At 36.4% G+C, this 20,030-nt stretch overlaps 1 protein-coding gene across 2 annotated transcripts in view; it reads right to left on the bottom strand.

The window, feature by feature from the left end:
- The window catches only part of LOC121251687 (DNA topoisomerase 3-alpha), a 31,566-nt gene extending 13,963 nt beyond the window's left edge, over positions 1–17,603 (bottom strand). Inside the window, exons 1-14 of one of the 2 annotated variants that reach the window (XM_041151003.1) lie at positions 17,197–17,603; positions 11,320–11,498; positions 11,166–11,238; positions 10,844–10,966; positions 10,623–10,744; positions 10,463–10,535; positions 10,248–10,364; positions 9,610–9,693; positions 5,308–5,487; positions 5,064–5,192; positions 2,481–2,555; positions 1,348–1,437; positions 1,092–1,196; positions 101–135 (exon numbers count right to left, since the gene is read on the bottom strand). In XM_041151003.1, coding sequence (XP_041006937.1) covers positions 101–135; positions 1,092–1,196; positions 1,348–1,437; positions 2,481–2,555; positions 5,064–5,192; positions 5,308–5,487; positions 9,610–9,693; positions 10,248–10,364; positions 10,463–10,535; positions 10,623–10,744; positions 10,844–10,966; positions 11,166–11,238; positions 11,320–11,498; positions 17,197–17,490 — 1,679 coding nt within the window. In that variant the 5' untranslated portion in view covers positions 17,491–17,603. The remainder of the gene's footprint in view (positions 1–100; positions 136–1,091; positions 1,197–1,347; positions 1,438–2,480; positions 2,556–5,063; positions 5,193–5,307; positions 5,488–9,609; positions 9,694–10,247; positions 10,365–10,462; positions 10,536–10,622; positions 10,745–10,843; positions 10,967–11,165; positions 11,239–11,319; positions 11,499–17,196) is intronic. The other variant, XM_041151006.1, reaches the window with a different exon arrangement.
- Positions 17,604–20,030: the final 2,427 nt, after the last annotated feature.

Genomic DNA, 20,030 nt, shown 5'->3' with positions numbered 1-20,030 from the left:
CCAGTTTTTAGCTGCTTTTAAGGCCACCACATCTAAGATAGGACTGAAGACTGTCAAGAAATCACTGCTAAATCTTCAAAAACAAAACTATATTATTTACCCCATGTCATCATATCCCATAACCAGTGCCTCGCCCTGAAAATATAAAAAACTCATAATCAATTGAAAGAATTTCATATCAAAAAAGAATTATGGGATAAAAGAAAGCAGGATCAAGCGCATATTAGCTTTTGGGAAAATAGTGTGTATCATTTATAGAGTCAACTCTGTTTACTTATTAAAGAAATAAGAAAAAAGAGTAAGGCAATCTTGTGACTGCTGAGATACACAGGGATAAGCAAACATGGTAAATATAAGGATAAAAGCCCAAAATCCACAGCCCTTGTGTCAACAAAACATATATAGGTAATATAGAAATAGTATCACAATGACAGCTCCTGAGCCACTTATCAGAGAATGATAACCCTTGAGTTAACTCCATCAATGTTCTATAAATTCAATATCTAGCAAATCTTCATAGCACATAATAATCAAACAAATCAGAAATTTCTAAAAAAAAATTAGTGGGGTCAAGCTGTCTAAATTTTCCCCTGATGCCAAATGCCAACAAAAAAAGCCTCACGATTGTGTGAGAATTGATATCCACATCACTTCCAATCATGTTTTATACACACACCCACACATTACTCCCAGTAATGTAGCTGTAAACAAAGTAAATTTGTCAGAGTAGATAAGGTGAAGTGAACCTTGGTAGAAGTCATCTCTAGGCAAATCAAAGCCTGGTAACACCTAAAAGAACAAGTGTATACACTTCTGCTCTTATTTGATATGCGGACAGTTAATTGTTTTGAAGCAAACTCTAAAACTTTGGAAATAATGGATATTACTTCCCCTAAAGATGGTGACACACTAGGCAATCCCAACTTTTTAGTTAAATTAGAAACTATTCAATTCTACACTCTATACTTCATTTTAAACCTAGCTACTCCATGTTCCCAAATAAATTAGGAAATGTAAATAGATTATGAGAAGATTATTGGGCATAAGAAGGCAAGTTAAATATTGTTGTGAGTTTAAGCCAAAGAAGGTACAAGATTAGTTGGTGAGAACCGAGTGTTTGAGTCCTTAGTTGCATAAAACCGATCAAGCAGCTTTTTTATGTGATCATGCATTGTGGCATCGGTACCAATTCCCTCCTATATCAAAAAAGGCAAAAGGAAAGGTGATCATTTAGAGATACAATTATCACAGCCAGATTAGCCAGTAAACATATAATCCCATCTCATACCTCAAATAATCAATAACAAATAACAAAAATAATCCAGCTTAAGTAACTATCCTCCTCACCTTGTCCATGCAACTTAGCAAATCAGCTTCACTCAAAAGTGGTGGTGGTCTAGTAACTCCTGAATCGAGAGTCAACGATGTTGGCGTAAACTGTAACACAATCAGTATCCACATAAACCTTTGAGTTGCATATACAAGCTACAGCAAAGTTACTGCAAGATAAGATCAGTGTCTTACTGATTGAAAAAAACAAAAAAGATAAAGATCTGTCTTCTTTGGTGCACATTGAAAAACAAATAGAATAGGAAAAAAAAGCATACATATAGCATATAGATATACACACCTGTGTGTGTGTGTGTGTGTAGAGAAAGAGAGTATATATAGAAAAAGGAGGCCCTCAAGATACCACATCAACAAAATAAAAACAATTAATCATGGTCGGAAGTGATCTCCAATAAGACATACTGTAATCCCATTGCCCCCAACAACCTGATATATGCACTGCACAAGTTCTTGAAGTGCATGTATAAGAGTTTCAACATCCAAATCTACAACAGATTGGGTCATATATAATCTCATCATGCTGAATGAAAATTTTACTCTTCCAAGTCAATGATCTTCAAGTCATTTTATTGATAAGAAAAAACACTCTCCAAATCGTGACTACGGATTCAAGGAAGAAGGATGACACATCCTTAATGATAATATCACAATGAAATGGTGGTCACAGCCTTTGAAAAATGACACCATCACATTTGTGAACAAACTCAAACGGATGGTTAAGTTGACTAAATATTATATAATATGCATGATTGTTAAGTTGAATAACGACAATTATTATATAATGTAATCGGCATTAAAAAATATGCATGCTTTCTTCATCTGTATCACAAGTTACCTAAAGCTATTGTCAAACTTTAAACCTCCCGGGTCCAAAAGCTATTTAATTATTTGTGTGAGCCAAACACATTTTAGCAGTTCAAGCAAATCACAATGATGACATATATAGAGGTAGAAAAGATACCAAGGAGTTATATGCTAGCTGATGAATCCATTTAATGATAAGATGTAAGCAGAGGCATGTGAAAGAAGTGATGGAACAGATCAAATTAAAGTAAAAGTATACAACAATAATAAATCCCAATTGGAAACCTCAAGTCTATTTCATGATGCATCAATTATCAATAGCAAACCTGTTGTCCAGAGACATATGTTGGGATCAATGAACTTCCCCAAGACTCAAAGCGGTAAACATCTAAGTAGTTTTTCTGTTCAAACAATAAGCAATTGAAGTCAGGTATAAAACTATCATCAAAGACCTTCAACCCCATAAAAAGCCAAAAAATAAATAAGGAGTTTTAGGAACATCATGACATTTTGATGCCAATTATAACAATCGCTATCTCATAACAAAAGTAAGTTAGATTTTTTGATTGGCCATCTGTTGGCCATGTAACACAGAGCAAGATGGATCGTGCAGCCCAAAGGGTGTTTTCAGCTTCTCCATTTAGATGCTCATCAATTTTTTCTTGAGGTCCATCAATCACAAACAGGAGAATAAATTTACCTTAGCATAAAGCTGCTTTTCCATCCTTAAACAAGACCGATTTTGTTCTTTCAATTAATTATTTTTCGAGAATTCCTTTCATTTATCCTAAAAATGCATCATTTAATCAAGCTATGAGAGAAAAATGAACAGAAACAGAGCAGGGACTTACTTTCTTCAAATAGAAACTATATATAAAAAATTCGAAAGTAAAATGTTATTGGCGTTTGGCTGAGATCCTAAAATGGACTTGACCTAGGAGACGCCCACGTATATTTTAACCAAGCCCTGAATTACTTTATAATATGTATGTTCACATACAACTACAAGCAAAGGAACAACTCAAATCCACAGGCAGTGTACTAAACCCCCCCCCCCCCCCCCCCCCGGGGGGAGCCATTCATATTAGAAAGTAAAGGGTTAAGAATACAAAAGTTAATTATTTAAAAAAGAGAGAGAGTGAGAGAGAGATGGAGAGCTGAGATTTTTTTTTTTTTAATAAGTAAAAAGAGAATTTTATTGACAAGTAAATAGGCATAACCCAAGTGGAGTGTTGTTGATTTAAAGAGTGATCTGAGAAATAAAAGCTTGACACTATCTAGAGAAAGTCCATTCCTATCAAAGTTCAGCCAATACATTTCATGCAGTATAGGCAACATAGAACAAAGCAGCAATGCTTCCAAATATTATTACTCCTATACCTTCCAGGCTTTCATCTCAAATAGTGAAGTAGATTAACCATGCAGTAGCATAAACATTTAGCACCAAAGAGCACAAATACCAGAAGAGCAAATATCCCTTATAACTGAGCAATCAAGAAATGATGATCTAGTATTTCATCATTACACTTGCTAACACAGCATCAACCCACAAAATTTGTCTTAAATCAGATTATCTAACATAGGAATTTTCCCCACATTACAGAAGTCCAAAAGGATGCTATTTTTTAGTTCTGTCAAAGGGTCATAAGATCGACCATTAACAGATTCTTTACTTTCAACTTCCAACACATTAGTTACTATTCTCCTTCCTACCACTGAGCACAACAACTAAAAACAAGAATTCATCAGCTCTAACGCCCAATCATGTCACACCTAGGGCCAATACAGCATAGGCAATCCAATGCTGAAACAGGGACCAATACAGCACAACTTAATCAATTCTGAAACATAAATGCCCTTGCATATCATTAAAATTTTGTAGCTACCGTAATGATTTTGTGAGATTCTAGCTACACAACACAAAACTCTCTTCCTTAGTCCTGTAATGGGCCCAATTGCACTAGAAGAAATAGAGCTAAGCAAAGCAGAAGGAAATATCATTATATTAAGATTATCAAGTATTGAACTCAAAGGATGCTTGGATCTAAGGAGTTTCGTGCATAGTGTAAAAATGTTTATGAATAGTAGTAAAAACTTATTGAGAGGAGGTTTTAATAAGTTTTATAAAAGTGGTGGGACCCATTGAGAATATGTTTGGATGAAAAAGTTTTACACTTAAAGGTTTATGGAGGGAGTAATAAATCATTTCAATTTTTTTAATTTTTTATATTCAAAATAAAAATTTTTGTTTTGTATTTTAAAAAACAAAAGCCTAACAGCCACCACAGGGTGGCCCATGGCAGCCAGAGACTTGGGCCATCCTTGGTCACCAAAGGAGCCACCACAAGCAGCCCAATCTAGGATGGCTGGTGGCAGCCAAACAGGCACCCACATGGGCTGGCTTCTACTTTCTTCTTTTTTAATTTGAAGAAAAAAAAAACAATTGTTTGGGAGAGGGTTTTGCGTTTTTGGTGTTTTTTGAAAATCTTGAGTTTTTATACAGTAGATGTAATATATTTGGGAAACATCTTTGGCAGTCAAAATCCCCTTTAACTTCAGAGGGGATTTTGTAGCCAAACATCCCCTAAAGCTTGCCAAAGAATGGAGAAACAATTGGTAGCATATAAAACTGATCATTAGTGATAGCTCAAAAACTTCTAAAAGGTAACACTACACAGTAACCACCAACTAAAGATCCTCTAATATTGTATTGATAACAGTTCTCTCAAATTTCTGTATCAGCATACCCAGCTACAAGACATCATAACACGTGTGTCATGAGCACACATCAGTATTCATGAATATAAATGACATATATATGTAATATTCACTATTCATAAGCCCAACAGTGAGTTATAATGGAACCCCTAATTGCAAATTCAAAAGTTTCTCTCTCAAAAAAGACTCACAGATAGTATTACTCTCCCTGATGCAGAAAACAATTCACCAGAAATATCGATTTCAACATTAGTTTCAGCCCCTACTGCTGGCTGAGAGACACAAGCCAGGAAATGGCGAACGACCAGCTCATATAATCTCTGTCACAGGGTGAAAGAAACATTAAAAGCATGCATCTTATCTCAGACCATGAAATACAGTTCAAAAACATTCAGTTAATAGTTAAATGCCAATTATGATGGTGGCGCTATTTACGTGGTGGTCTTGACTCAATCGATTTTCCCCAGAGAAGAATTTTGTTGGATGAATGGGTGGGTGGGCCTTGTCATCATGCCCACCATTACCAGGGTTCCTCCAAAGTCCTGCTCCAGGATCCAACAACTGCTGGGCATATGATCCCCATACGGGATGCCTTTGTTGCTCTTGCACAATTGCCTAAATGAAATAAATGTCATAATGGCCATTTTTTTATGAGTTAAGCTTTATTGAAAATCAAAAAAGATATTATGCCACAAGGAGAATAAAAGGAATTTAACAAAAAAAATTATAAAATAAGTAAACAATTGCATTAATAATGATAGGCATAGCCCGGGTACACAAGATGGTAAACAAGAGATAAGACCTATCTAGGTTGAAGCAATGGAAACAAGAAACTCATGAAAATCAAGGCCATTAAAGTCTACAACTATGGCCCATAGGAATGAAGTTCTAAAAAAGAAAGATCTAAATTCCTCTATTGAGCACTCCTTATCTTCGAACGTTTGGTCGTTGCACTCCTGCCACAAGCACCACATAATGAAGATAGGAACCATCTTCCACATAGCTTTGATTTGTGGGATACCTCTTAGATTTGTCTAGCTGGCCAAAAACTCTACCACAGTGGCGGGCATTAGAGCATTAGCATTGGCATTGGCTTAGCCAAATGTCTTTTCATCTTTAAATTTAACTAATATCATCCACATTTGGTCCACATTGAATTAGTCAAACTGATTTCATCTAAAATATGAGCTACAATAATTCTATCATTATTTTCAAATATGAAATATATTGTAGCAAGTCTAAATGTATTTTTTTATCATATTTTGAGATTATCATCCACATTCTTTTGAAATATGTACTGTAGCAATTTATCATCCACATTCTTTTCATGTGATTTTCTCATATGTTATTTTGTTATATTTTGAGATTATTATATTATAGATATGGGATTTTTATTTACATATGATATAATGCACAAATATGTACATATGAGATTATTCTATTATAGATTATTGGATTGTAAAAATAAAAATGAATATGATTATTGAAGGTTATTGAAGATTATGAAAATAAAATAAAATAAGCAATTAAAAAATAAAAATTATTAAAGAAATAAAAATATTAATATTTTATTATTATAGAGAATGCGATGGCTAATCCAATGTAGATTTTAAGTGTTAAGTGTAGATTTTAAGTGTTAAGTGATTAGCTAAAAGTTAAAACGTTACATATTCTTCAAATTTTGAAGATTGGAATGACCAATCCAATGCCAATGCTCTTACCCAAGCAAGCTCGACTCTGCTAAACAACTTCATTCCATAACTCTCTAGCAAACTCGCAATATAGTAAAAGATGATCCACAGTCTCACCAGACTTCTTACACATGCAGCACCAATCTACTAAGATCACCCTGAGTTTCCTCAAGTAATCTGTTGTCAAAATCTTTTTTTTGATAAGTAATATATAAATTTTATAGATGAGAATGAAATAGGCATAGCCCGTGTACACAGGAGGTATACAAAAGAACACTTAAATACATTCTATGAACAATAAATTAAAGACAAAAAGTCATGCACATTGTTCCCATCTAGTACAATAGCTGAAAACCAGAGCATTAAAGTGTGTACAAAGAAATTCTGCATTTCCGCCATTGTGCGCTCCTTGTCTTCAAAACAACGATCATTCTTTTCCGACCAAATGCACCACATGATGCACAATGGGATCATCTTCCACACTGACACCACTTGGGGACAACCTTGAATCATTTTCCAACAGCCCAATAATTCCACCACCCTCAATGGCATGACCCAAGCAATATCAACCCTTCTAAAGATCTCATCCCATAGCACCCTTGCCACCTCACAGTGCAAGATCTCATCCACTTATCTGTTGTCCAAATCTTACCCAGGGAAGCTATCCAAGTAAAGAATGCCGCTTTGGAATGCACCTTATTTTGCCAAATCCTTCTCCACGGAAACTGAATATTAAGCGAGTGAGTTAAGGATTTATAGAAAGATCGAATCGAGAATGTGCCTTTACCTGAGGGTACCCACCACGTGTCAGCTCATTGCCCACTCGATTTCACAGAATACAATAGGCTAAAGAAGTCCTCAAAGCTGCCAACTTCCCAATGTTGGGCTGCCCTACTGAAATTGATGTTTCATTGGACTTGGTCCCCCCGATAGCACCATGAGATCAGCCACTGAAACTTCTTTCTCACATGCAACCCGGAAAAGAGTCCTTTAGGACATTATTTCTACACCATATGTCACTCCAAAATTTTATTATAGAGCCCTCTCCTAACACAAGTTTAGTATGGCGAGCAAAAACACCCCACCCTCGTCTAATGTGCTTCCAAACTCCAACTCCATAAGCCTCACTCACCTCTGTAGTACACCCCCTACCCCCCCCCCCCCCCCAAACACAACAAACCTCCTTATTTACAATCAACCACTGACTTCCATAAGGCTTCCAGTTCCATATTATATCTCCACAACTATTTCCCAAGTAAGGCCATATTGAAAATTCTCATATTTCTAATACCCAACCCACCGAAGGAGATTGGGGTGCATACCTTCCCAACTGGCTAGATGAAATTTGAACTCATCCCCCACACACTCCAAAGGAAATCACGGTGAAGTTTTTCAATCCAGGTCGCCACGCTTGCTGGAATTGGGAATAGAGACAAGAAATATATTGTTAAGTTAGACAAAGTACTTTTAATTATGGTAATTTTGTCACCTTTTGACAAGTACATTATCTTCCAACCTGTCAATCTATGTTCTATCTTCTCGATCACTTTATCCCATATTGATATAGCCCTTGAGGCAGCCCCCAGCGGAAGTCTAAGGTAATCCAAGGGAATATTAATAGGCAAGTGGAATATTCAGTTTTTCCTTCCACAATTCCACAATATGCACCATCTGATCCACGATCAACATCTCTCCCCAAATCCACACCTCCCAAGTAAGTAGAGTAGAAAGTCCCACTTATCGTGATCATAGGCCTTCTGCATATCCAACTTACATAGGATCCTTGAAGTGCCAGATTTTAGTCTGCTGTCCAGACATTCATTAGCGATAAGAACTAAGTCCAAAATTTGTCTACCCCTTACAAATGTATTTTGAGGTTTAGTAATGATCTTCCCCAATACCTCCCCCAAGCAATTTGCAAACACCTTGGATATGATCTTGTACACCCCATTGACAAGGCTAATGGGCCGATAATCCTTAACCTTTGATGCCATGGGCCAATAATCCTCTACTATTTTTTTTTTCCTTCTTCCAGAAAAAGGAAGGATAAAAAGGGAAACCTTCACAAGGCATTAAGTAGGCATGAACATGGCTAGCCATCTTCTTCCAAGAAGAGTCAGCATATACCCAAGATGGGAAAAAAAAAACATGATTCAATTTTATTTTTGGAAAGGCAGATGTCTATAAGTCCTAAAAACAAAAGGTGGCTTCTTTAAGAGATGTGGTAATTTAAATCTATTAAGCTCAAAAGCAAGACTACATGGTAAAACTAAAAGCATCCATAAAAAACTAAAACAAAACGTATAAAATTTTCAAAACTAGATAAAGAGGTAGATTTCAACAAGAAGATCAACCACCCTTCCAAGCATTACCCATGCCAACCCAACCCTACTAAAGAAGTCATTCCACAGACCTCTAGCAACCTCATGGTGAAGTAGCATCCACCATTTTCCCACTCTTTTTGCACATACAGCACTGGTACATCACAATGATCCAGCATTTTTAGTTCAAAGGTAGCTAAAAACATGTAAAAGGTTACATAGACGTATTAATTTAAGCGCCTACACAGGTTCTAACATTTACCATTCAGTCAATGTGTACACTGGTTATTCATATTCAATTCCTAACTCGCTCACATCCTGTGTACTTGGCTTCGCCTATTTTCAATAAAATTCTTATTTACTGATCAAAAAAAAAAAAATTCCTAACTCACTCACCTTCTATTTCGCTAAATGATTTTCTTGTACACATCTCATTTTACTGGGAATGCACCTTATGTGTTTTTAATGAAATTATTATTACTTATCAAAAAATTTCTAACTCACTCCCTTATTTTAACTTTATTCCACATGGATCACATCACTCAACATATCTCAATCACATTTTTTTCATCTATATCACATTCATATTTTCGTACCTATATTCTCTTCTAGCTTCCAAATCTGTTGCAATCCCAAATTGTAGTTGATTATAATGATTAAAGTAGATATCGTTACCACTATATGAAACATTTTTATGCTTGACAATAGGAGGCAAAGTTACCAACATGCAAATCAGTTCTCTGTGAAAAGGAATCAGTCTCTGTACGAGGATAACTGATGAATCCAGCTTGATATAAATCTTCCGCAACCTATAAGCAACAGCAAACAAGTGAGTTTCAGGCTGAAAGTACATTACATATCCAAACCCTATAACCACGTGAATAGTAATAATGAGCATAGTTAAGGAAACAGCTTAACATAAAACTGCCAGAGTATATTGGAAGGACTCTAACATTAGGGGAGCATAGACAGGACAACACAATATTTAAAGTGAAAAATTCGATTGTTCAGGTTAAAAAATCTACTATTTATGCTATAAAATGGTTATAAAACTTCACGTGTTGATTCTACCGGTGGAGAACTGAACCACAGATCAAAACGTTCTATAAATTATACTCCAAGTTCCATCTCATGTTTTTTGCTTGCAACTACATACACTCACACACGTTTCCCCCCCTTTTTTTTTCTTCTTATCAAACAGTAAATAAAACTTCCCAAACATAAACTCTACTTGAAGGAATTAAACCACAACCAAAGGTTGAAATCAGGAGATTTCCATGATTTGCACCCTATACTTCAATTTCACTTTAAATACTATTTGTAATTATGTAGCAACCAATTAGAAGGGATGTGCATTTGAAACCTTCATGGTGTGTTCAGAACTCATCCGGAAGTATCGTGAAGCACGTTTTTCAAGCTCTATGGTATTCAAAGGATATGGAGGATACTTTAGCTTCTCCTGCTGCCTAACCTTTGTAACCTGAATGACAGTTAAATAAGTAAAAGCTGAAATTTCAATAAAATATGTACAATGAAGTTGCCATAACTCTCAAGTTACAAAATTTCAATATTACTCACAGTTGCAATTGGCTCCTGAACACACATCTCATAAATTATAACCGCACAAGTATAATCAAACAAATGTCCACGCCTACAAAATCAAATATTGTCAAAATTTAATTTTATGGCAACTAAATTTCAAAATCAAAATGCAATCACCAAGGCCTTCATGGTTTACATCCAATTGAAAGTAGCAATGCCTTCATCAGATTTATGTGAACAATTGATTGTCCAAAATTCTTCTGGCTCATGTGCTTGATTTTCCCAATATCTTTCAACAATAAAGCCAAGTGTAGGGAACTGCACTTAGGAGGGGGTAAAATGGAAATTGCATGAGAACTTCATGTGATACTTTATAGTATAGTTCATTTACATCTGATCTGTCAACGGTCACCGTACCTGACAAGGACCATAACTTAAAACAAGATTTCTGTCATCTGTAGCAGAATCAATAATAAATGCATCTCTCAACAGCATAGTCTGAAACCTAGTGAAAGAAGCACCAATCCGAAGATCTATTTCCTGCAACAAATTAGAAAGTCAATTTCATTCCCCATAGAAGCCAATATCACTACCAAAAAGAGTATGAATGAATAGAGAATGACAATCTTCAACTCCATGAAAAAAAGAAGTATCCAGTTTGGTAGAAACTCATAATCGGGCTTTACAGTGATCATAAATAAGCAAGTAGAGTTCCACCTAGGTGAGAGAAGGTACTCACTTGCCGAGCATCCACTGCATCAGCAAACCATTTATTTGGCTCAACAAGATGTTGCACTGCTTCATGGATTTCCCTGGAGTCTCCAAAATCAAAAAGATCATAAAGGGAGTCAAAAAGATCATGAGAACCAAAAAAAATAAATAACCTTTAGGACCTGTCAATTAAGGCTGAGAAGTGAGCCCTCCTAATGGTAAGATGAGGATTTACTGCTATGCAAACTTCTACAACTTCAAATGCAATGTTTTCTCCTTCCCTATCACAATCTAGCCACAATACAAGCCACTGGCACCTCCTAGCTTCCTCTTCTAATGTCCTCCGGATATCCAACTTGTCCTAAATTGGCAAACACAAAGAAAGGCAAAACACCTAGATATTAAACAAAATTACATTCCAATGACAGGTGGTTCTTGGATACTTTTTTTTTTATAAGTAAAATAAGTATTTATTCATCCAATCAACTGTCAATTACAAAATCAGAATATGCGCTATTTATGTAGGAGCATTAGAAACTAAAAACTTAGGAAAATCCATGCCATTAAAGTCCACAGCAATGGCCCAAGTACAAAGAGTCCTAAAAAATAACATTTTTAGCTCCGCCATAGATCTCTCTTTGTCTTCAAAAATCCTTTCATTGCACTCCTGCTACAAGCACCACATAATATAGATAGGAATCATATTCCAAACCGCTTTGATCTATCGCACCCCTTGAATTGAGGTCCAGCAGGCCAAAACATCCAACACGGTTCTCGGCATAACCCACGCTATGTTCATTCTGTTAAACACCTCATCCCATATATTCCTGGCTACCTTGCAATGTAAAAGTAAATGATTCACCGACTCACCCCCTCTTTTACACATACAACACCAGTCTGCAATGATTATACTTCTTTTTCTTAGATTATCCGTAGTGAAAATCTTTCCCAAAGACGCTGTCCACACAAAGAAAGAAGATTTGGGAGGAGCCTTATTGCGCCAAAGCTTTCTCCAGGAAAAAATGTATCTCAGGAACTTGTGTGAGTACCTTGTAGAAAGAGCGAACGATGAACAACCATTTCCTTGCTGGACACCACCACAGATCATCTGCATGCTGGACATTTGGGCGACAAGAATACAAGAGACTATAAAAATCTACAAAACTCCCCATCTCCCAATCTTGTGCCGCCCGATTGAAATTGATATTCCAGTGGATGTTCCTTCCTACGACTTCCATAACCTCCGCCACCATGGCATCTTTAGCATTTGCAATCAAGAAAAGTGTAGGAAACAAGTCTTGTAGAGCACTATTGGTACACCAAACATCCTTCCAAAATCTGATCTTGGAACCTGTACCCAATTGCAGTCTTGTGTGTCGATGGAAAACCTCCCACCCTCTTCTAATGTGTTTCCATAGCCCCATTTCAAAGGCCCCTCTAACTTCTCTAGTACACCAACCCTCCCCTAAACCACCATATTTGTTCTCAATCACAGTCTTCCATAAGGCTTCTGGTTCCTTGATATATCACCACAACCATTTGCCAAGTAACGCCCGATTGAACACCCTCAAATTTCTGATACCCAAACCGCCATTGGAGATGGGACGGCACACCATCTCCCACTTGACTAAATGGAATTTAAACTCTTCGCCTAAGCCCCCCCACATAAAGTCTCTCTGTAGCTTCTCAAGACAACCTGCCACACTTGCCGATATAGAGAATAAGGATAAGAAATAAGTGGGTAGATTAGAAAGCGTACTTTTAATTAGCGTAATCCGGCCCCCTTTTGACAAATACATTCTCTTCCAACTTGTCATTCTCCTCTCTACTTTTTCAATCATTGTATCCCAAATAGAGCGCGCCCTCAAGGCTATACCCAGTGGTAATCCCAAATAACTCATGGGGAGAAACGCTATCTTACAACCCAGTGTGCCAGCCAACTCCCTCATATTCTGAACTTTTCCAATAGGCACCAACTCAGATTTAACATAATTCACTTTTAAACCAGACACTGCTTCAAAACAAAGCAGCAACGCCTTCACAGCCCTCAACTGATCTGGATCAGCTTCGCACATAATAAGCGTATCGTCCGCAAACAGCAAATGCGAAATGGTAGTGATACCCCTACTCGGCAATCCAATCTAGAAACCACTAATAAAACCACTAGTCATTAAAGTCGAGATCATCCTGCTTAATGCCTCCATAACAATAACAAAAAGTAAAGGAGATAATGGATCCCCTTATCTCAAATTATGAGAGCTCGGAAAGAAACCCTCTGGGCTGCCGTTGATTAACATTGAGAATCTTACCGTGGATATACACCAGCTGATCCAAGACCTCCATCTTTCTGCAATGCCACACCTACCCAGTAGATATAGAAGAAAATCCCAATTAACATGATCATACACCTTTTCCATATCTAACTTACACATAAGCCCTGAGCTGCCAGCCTTCAATCTACTGTCCAGACATTCATTAGCAATTAGAGCCGTATCAAGGATCTGTCTACCCATCACAAAGGCATTTTGAGGCTTAGTAACAATCTTCCCCAAGACCACACTTAAACGATTAGCAAGCACTTTTGCGATGATCTTATATGTCCCATTCACTAGGCTAATAGGCCGAAAATCTGTAATCTCAATAGCCCCTACCTTTTTAAGGATTAAAGCAAGAAAGGTGGTATTGAGGCTTTTCTCAAATTTTCCTACCGAGAAAAACTCTTGAAACACCTTCAGAAGATCCCCTTTTATCACCTCCCAACAATCTTGGAAAAAACCCATAGAGAACCCATCAGGGCCAGGGGCCTTATCTTTTGCCATTTTCCTTACTACATCATAAACCTCTTCCTCTTCGAAAGCCCTCTCCATCCTAGCAACTTCCCCGGCTCAATAGTGTCAAAAACCAATCTATTCAGAGTAGGCCTCCACCCCTCCTGCTCAGTGAGGAGCTCTCCAAAGAAATCGACCATGTGATCTTTTATTACCTCTTCTTCTCTGCACTTGACACCCGCAATTTTCAGCACCTCAATGGTGTTATTTCTTCTATGAGAGTTTGCAATTTTATGGAAAAACTTCGTGCTCCGATCCCCTTCCTTTAGCCAAAGACCTCTTGATTTCTGGCGCCATGACATCTCTTCTTGCAGAATTATTCTCTCAAGATCAGCAACCAGCAAAGTTTTCTGTGCTTGCTCCTCCCCAGTAAGTGGTCTCCCTTCTTGTAGTCTTTCTAAATCTTGTATTTCCCTCCACTTAGTATTTTTGTTTTCCTTTACATTGCCGAAAGACTATTGATTCCACTCCTTTAAGTCTCTTTTTAAAACTTTCAGTTTATTTGCAAAAATGAAACTAGGAATACCTTCGAAATGGTACGAAATCCACCATTGTTTGACCCTTTCCACCAAACCTTCAGACTTCAACCACATATTCTCAAACTTAAAATACCTTCTACCACTGCAAATACCTTCATAATCAAGCAAAATAGGCCAATGATCCAAGGCTAGGCGTACCAAACGTGTTTGCCAAATGTCCGGAAAATGGTTTTCCAGCTCAGGTGAGATTAAGAAATGATCCAAGCGGAACCAGGTCTGAATATTCGACCATGTAGCTAAACCTCCTGCAAGTGGAAGGTCGATCAAATTCAAGTCAAAAATACACTCTAAGTACTCCAAACTTGCTGGTCTCAATCTTATACTTCCAAAACATTCACTTTGGAAACGAACCACATTGAAGTCCCCCCCCCCCCCCCCAATACACCAAGGGAGCTCCCACCAGCTATGCACCCCTACAAGCTCATCCCACAACAATCTTCTATCAACATCTTGATTAGGCCCATACACCCCTGCAAATGCCCATAGAAAACCATCTGATACACATTTAAATGAACATGCTATCATATATCTCTCTATGTATTCCTCCACTTTCTCCATCACTCTCGCCTATCCCACATCACCACAATTCCCCCCGATGCCCCTGAAGAGGCCAAGTATACCCAATCTACATACATATTGCTCCATAAACTCCGCACAATCTTTCTACTGATCATTTTCAGCTTCGTCTCCTGTAAGCAAACAATGTCTGCTTTCCACTCACGAATTAAATGCCGAATCCGAAGACGCTTCTCTACCTCTTTGAGACCCCAGACATTCCAAGATACAATCTTGCGTTTCATTGGGAACAGTCAGCCCCTTCCCTTTTGCCCTATTCCTACTAGAGCTACCCTCCGAGTTCATCGACCACATCAATCTTTTTAATTCCCGACTTTTTTTCGATTCTCCCTTCTTATTTTGGCGATGTCCAGCTTCCATAGCAGTTAACAAAGCTATGAACTGCTCTTCATACCCATCACAAACAATCCCCATCACACATGTTGAATTTCCTTTGCTTTATGTATTACCCAATCTGAGGCTTGATCTGGGAAATAATAGTTCAATGGGATAGAATTCCCCATCTTGTTATCCTGAAACCCACCCCCCATTGAAAGCTCCTCCAACTCGCAAGCCTCAAGGATGAAAAGTTCATCCTCCACTGAGTGCATCAAGTCAGTTTTTTTATCGCTCATAGTAACAAATCATGACCATAAGTTCCTTCATACTAACAAGAAAAGCAACCAATGAGTCCAACAGTTTTTTTATTAGAGAAAAATAAAACACGATGATGGCCCCATCAAAGAATCCGTTCGAACTAGGCTCGCTTCGGCACAACATTTTATAAGGGGGGAGAATCACTTTGATTTACAGCACTTTGTCTAACCTCCCTCCGTACTTTCTATCTTTATTTCCTTTGCCTTAGGGGGTGGCCAACAGAACTAAGAAAATTATTTGCACATTCCTGTGAAGTAGTGTTACGGATGAGAATAAGTTTCATTTGGTTAGTAGGAATAAGGTTTATACCCAATGTCAAGTGGAGGTTTAAGGGTCCAAAAGTTTATAGCTTTGAGAAAAGGCACTTCTCAGGAAATGATTATGGCAATATCATCAAGAAGGGGATGAACTTTGGAGGATCGTCATTGATGCCAAATATGGGAGTGATTGGGGGGTGCTCTAATGAAGTGAGAGGTGGGTTTGGTGTGGAATTGTGTAAATCTATTCCGAAGGGTTGGGGGGATTTTGTTAATCATTTCAGATTTGTGGTTGGTGATGGATTTTGGATCAGATTTTGGCATGATATTTGGTATGGGGATATGGCTCTAAAGAATGAAATTCCTTCTCTTTCTTTTAGGATTGTTCGTGATCAAAATGCTTATGTGGCAAATTATTTGGACATCTCTTATGGTCCTTTACATTGGAATGTGAGATTCATAGGACCTGCCCAGGATTGGGAAGTGGGTGATACTTTTAATTTTTCCAAAATGTTGTATGCTTTGAACATTGGTAGTGGCAAGGAGGACTGTTTGCGTTGGACTCAGCCTGGGAACAAGAAGATCGCAGTTAGATCTTTATATAAGGCTATTTCTTGCCAATCCCTTCATTTTTTTCCCCTGCACTTAGAGGAGTAAGATACCTTGCAACGTTACTTTTTTTTTTTTTGTTGGTTGGCTTTCCATGGAAAAATTCTAATGACAGGCCATTTGAGAAAGCGTGATCTCATCAATTTTACTCCATTATGAAGTGGCAAAGGTTTTGATGGGATGAGATTTTTTTAAGGACTAGTATTGCTTATAGGTGATATAGTGGATCTTTTGGCTTGTTTGAGAAGTATCCAGGATAACCAACTAATTAATGTCGTTTGACAGATTATTTCTCTATACCTTATGCAGTGTATTTAGCTTGAAAGGAACAGTCGTTACTTTGAGGATATAGAACGTTTGATGGGAGAGATTAGAGGCTTTTTCTTTCATAGACTTCTGCTATTATTCTTGATGGAGCTAGTTTTCATAATTTCCTTATTGTTCTCTCTTGTATGTGTACTTGGGCTAGGCCAAATTACTTTCTTTAGTATATATTCTTTTTACTTATAAAAAAAATGTTGGGTTTGAATCAACTTGTAGAAGAAAATAGTTCAAAGAAATGACCAGATTGCAACAAAGGGTTCGATCCAACTTCTTCAGCGATAGAGAGAGACCTCGGGAACGAATTTGCGGACGGGAGCTTGGTAGAGATCGGCGGGGTCGCAGGAGTGCCACTTGCGATAGCGTTCTTCGAACTCGAGCTCCATAAGGTGGCCGGTGACGGAGGTGACAAGCATGTGGCAGGGACGTCCGTTAATGGAGTAATTAAACTCGAAAATCCTGTTGTAACGCGAGCGGCCGTCCCTGGTTCTCAGTCCCTGGTTCCTCGAAAGAATGCCGGCGACAGACTTGGCCACCGAAGGTTTTTCCGCCACGTTCAACACGCTGATGGTGCGCCCGCCGGCCATTACACAGGTTCGGCCGAGAGCCGATCGGTAGGTTTGGGCTTTGTAGGAGGAATGAGAAGGACGGAAGGGTTGGGGGTTTCCTTTAGGGGGCAAATTGGGGTTTTGTGCTTGCGTTTCCCGCCGTTCGATAGCCTACGAGGGTTTTTCGAATTGTTGGGAATACGGAAGGCTACTTTAGGCATCGTTTGGTTAAACGGTTTACATGAGATAGATAAACATGTCTTATTAAAAATTAAATAAAATATTATTATAATATTATTTTTTAATATTATTTTTATTTTCAAATTTAAAAACATTTAAGTTTCGTTTAGATCATTATCTTATCTCAACTCATGATTACAATTTTTTCAAATCTCAACACAAAATATAATAAACAAATCAACTTTTTCAAATTTTAAAATAATAATAATATTAAAAAATAATATTCTAATAATATTTTATCATCTTAACTCAACTCCAACTCACTTCAATATCCAAACGTAGTCTTAATTATTTATTATATTTTATATTAAAATGTAGAAAAATTGTAATAATTATATAAAATGAGATGAGATATTTTGGTTTTATGTAACCAGCCCTAGTCATTTTGTTATCCGTAGCATTTGTTTGAATTAAAATATTTTATTTGATTTTGTGAAATTTAGAGAAAAAACAATTAATAAAAATATTATAAAGTCAACAAATTAAATTTATTATTATTATTATTATTTTAAAATTTAAAAAAATTGAATTAATTTTTGTATTTTATTTCAAAGTTTGTAAAAGTTGTAATGATTATATCAAAAAGTTAAAATTTTGAAATTAAAAATTATTTTGTGTTTAAGGCTAGGTTTGCATATAAAAAATATTTTATCTCATCTCATCACATTTCATCCTATAGAATCATTACAACTTTTTTAAATTTCCATATAAAATACAATAAACAATTCAACTTTTTCAAATCTCAAAATAATAATATTAAAAAATAATATTCTAACAATATTTTATTCAACTTTCAACTTTTATCTCAATTCATATCGTCTCAACTCACTATCCAAATCTTATTTAGGCCTCGTTTGGTTATACAGATGAGATGAAATAAAAGTTAAAAATTGAATAAAATATTATTAGAATATATTTTTTAATATATATATATTTTTTTTTTGTGATTTGAAAATATTAAATTATTTATTATATTGTGTGTATAAATTTAAAAAGTTATAATGATTATATGAGATAAGATATCTCATCTTGATAACCAAACCAGACTGCAGCGACTTTTTCAAACCCACATAAAAACATGTCTAAAAATCTTTCTTAATCCAAACATATTTCTGGATGGATCCCACAACTTTCATGCTCCATAAAATTCAATCTTTAAAAACTTTTCAAGACAGTTAATCGAATTTCGTGTTCTATTCCTCCCGGCAGATATATAATCGAGTTGCAAACCTATTAGCTTGTACATTTGACTCATTTTCTTTGTTAAATTTGAAGTAGGAAAACTTGTCATTGAAGTTGTAACGGTGTGGATTATCAGTTTAAGCCTTGCCCTCATAAAAGATGAGTGTAATTCAGAGAGGACTCATCCATTTTTGTGTGTAGACATATTTTTTTTATTTTAAGAAGAATAAAACTAGTTTGCTTCCTCACTTTGACCGCTCTATTTGACCATTAGTCAAATTTTTTTTTTTTTTTTACTTAGTCATTAAGGAAATAAATTTAAGTGTATTGGTGTATTTTTTTATTTTTTAAAAATATTTAAATATATTAAAAAAAATCACTAGGCAGTACGCCCAGCAGTAAAAGTGGGGCGGCATAGTAGTCCCACTCTTTTAAGAAATAAGGACGTATAACACCTCTCTTTTATTGAATACAACCTCACTTAAAACGGAGAAAAATCCTGTTTACAAGACTCACGCTGAAGCCAAAAACCAAAGTACTTCTAAAACATCAACTGTAACACAAAGTACTCGAAAGACTAACTACCGAATATGTAAATAGGAAAAATTTAGTGATGTTTGAGAATAAAATTATAAGAAGTTTAAATATTATTTATTGAGAATAAGATTAAAGTACGAGTTAATTATACAATAGTAAAATAGTTATAAAAATGCAATTTATCATTAAATTTATCAAATTGCATCACTATGTAATCAGGATAAAATACACAAAATCCCCCAAACTACCACAAATTTTGGGTTAGATGTACGTTTTTCACACCCTGCAATTAACAAGACCTATAACATCATCTTCCATGATAAATATTAATATTTTAATAATTTTGATGAACATAATGAATCCATGGCGAGGAATGTGTTACACACTACACGGCACAAGACCTATATGTTGTCAGTTAAATATACATTCCTTAATGAGTTTTATTAAAGATTAATTTATCAATATATGTTGTCTGATTATTCTCTGCTCCCCTGAGGAACTTCTCCAAATATCTTTGAAGTTCACATGGGTGCTGGAAGGATCACACGTGCACGAATAATCCTTTCACTTTTCAGTCCCCTTCGAAACTTGTAGCTCTGATTATTTGGTATCATTTCCAC

This window comes from Juglans microcarpa x Juglans regia, chromosome 2S (genome assembly GCF_004785595.1).
Source record: "Juglans microcarpa x Juglans regia isolate MS1-56 chromosome 2S, Jm3101_v1.0, whole genome shotgun sequence".
Lineage (NCBI taxonomy): Eukaryota > Viridiplantae > Streptophyta > Magnoliopsida > Fagales > Juglandaceae > Juglans > Juglans microcarpa x Juglans regia.
This window is presented reverse-complemented; position numbering and strand designations above follow the sequence as displayed.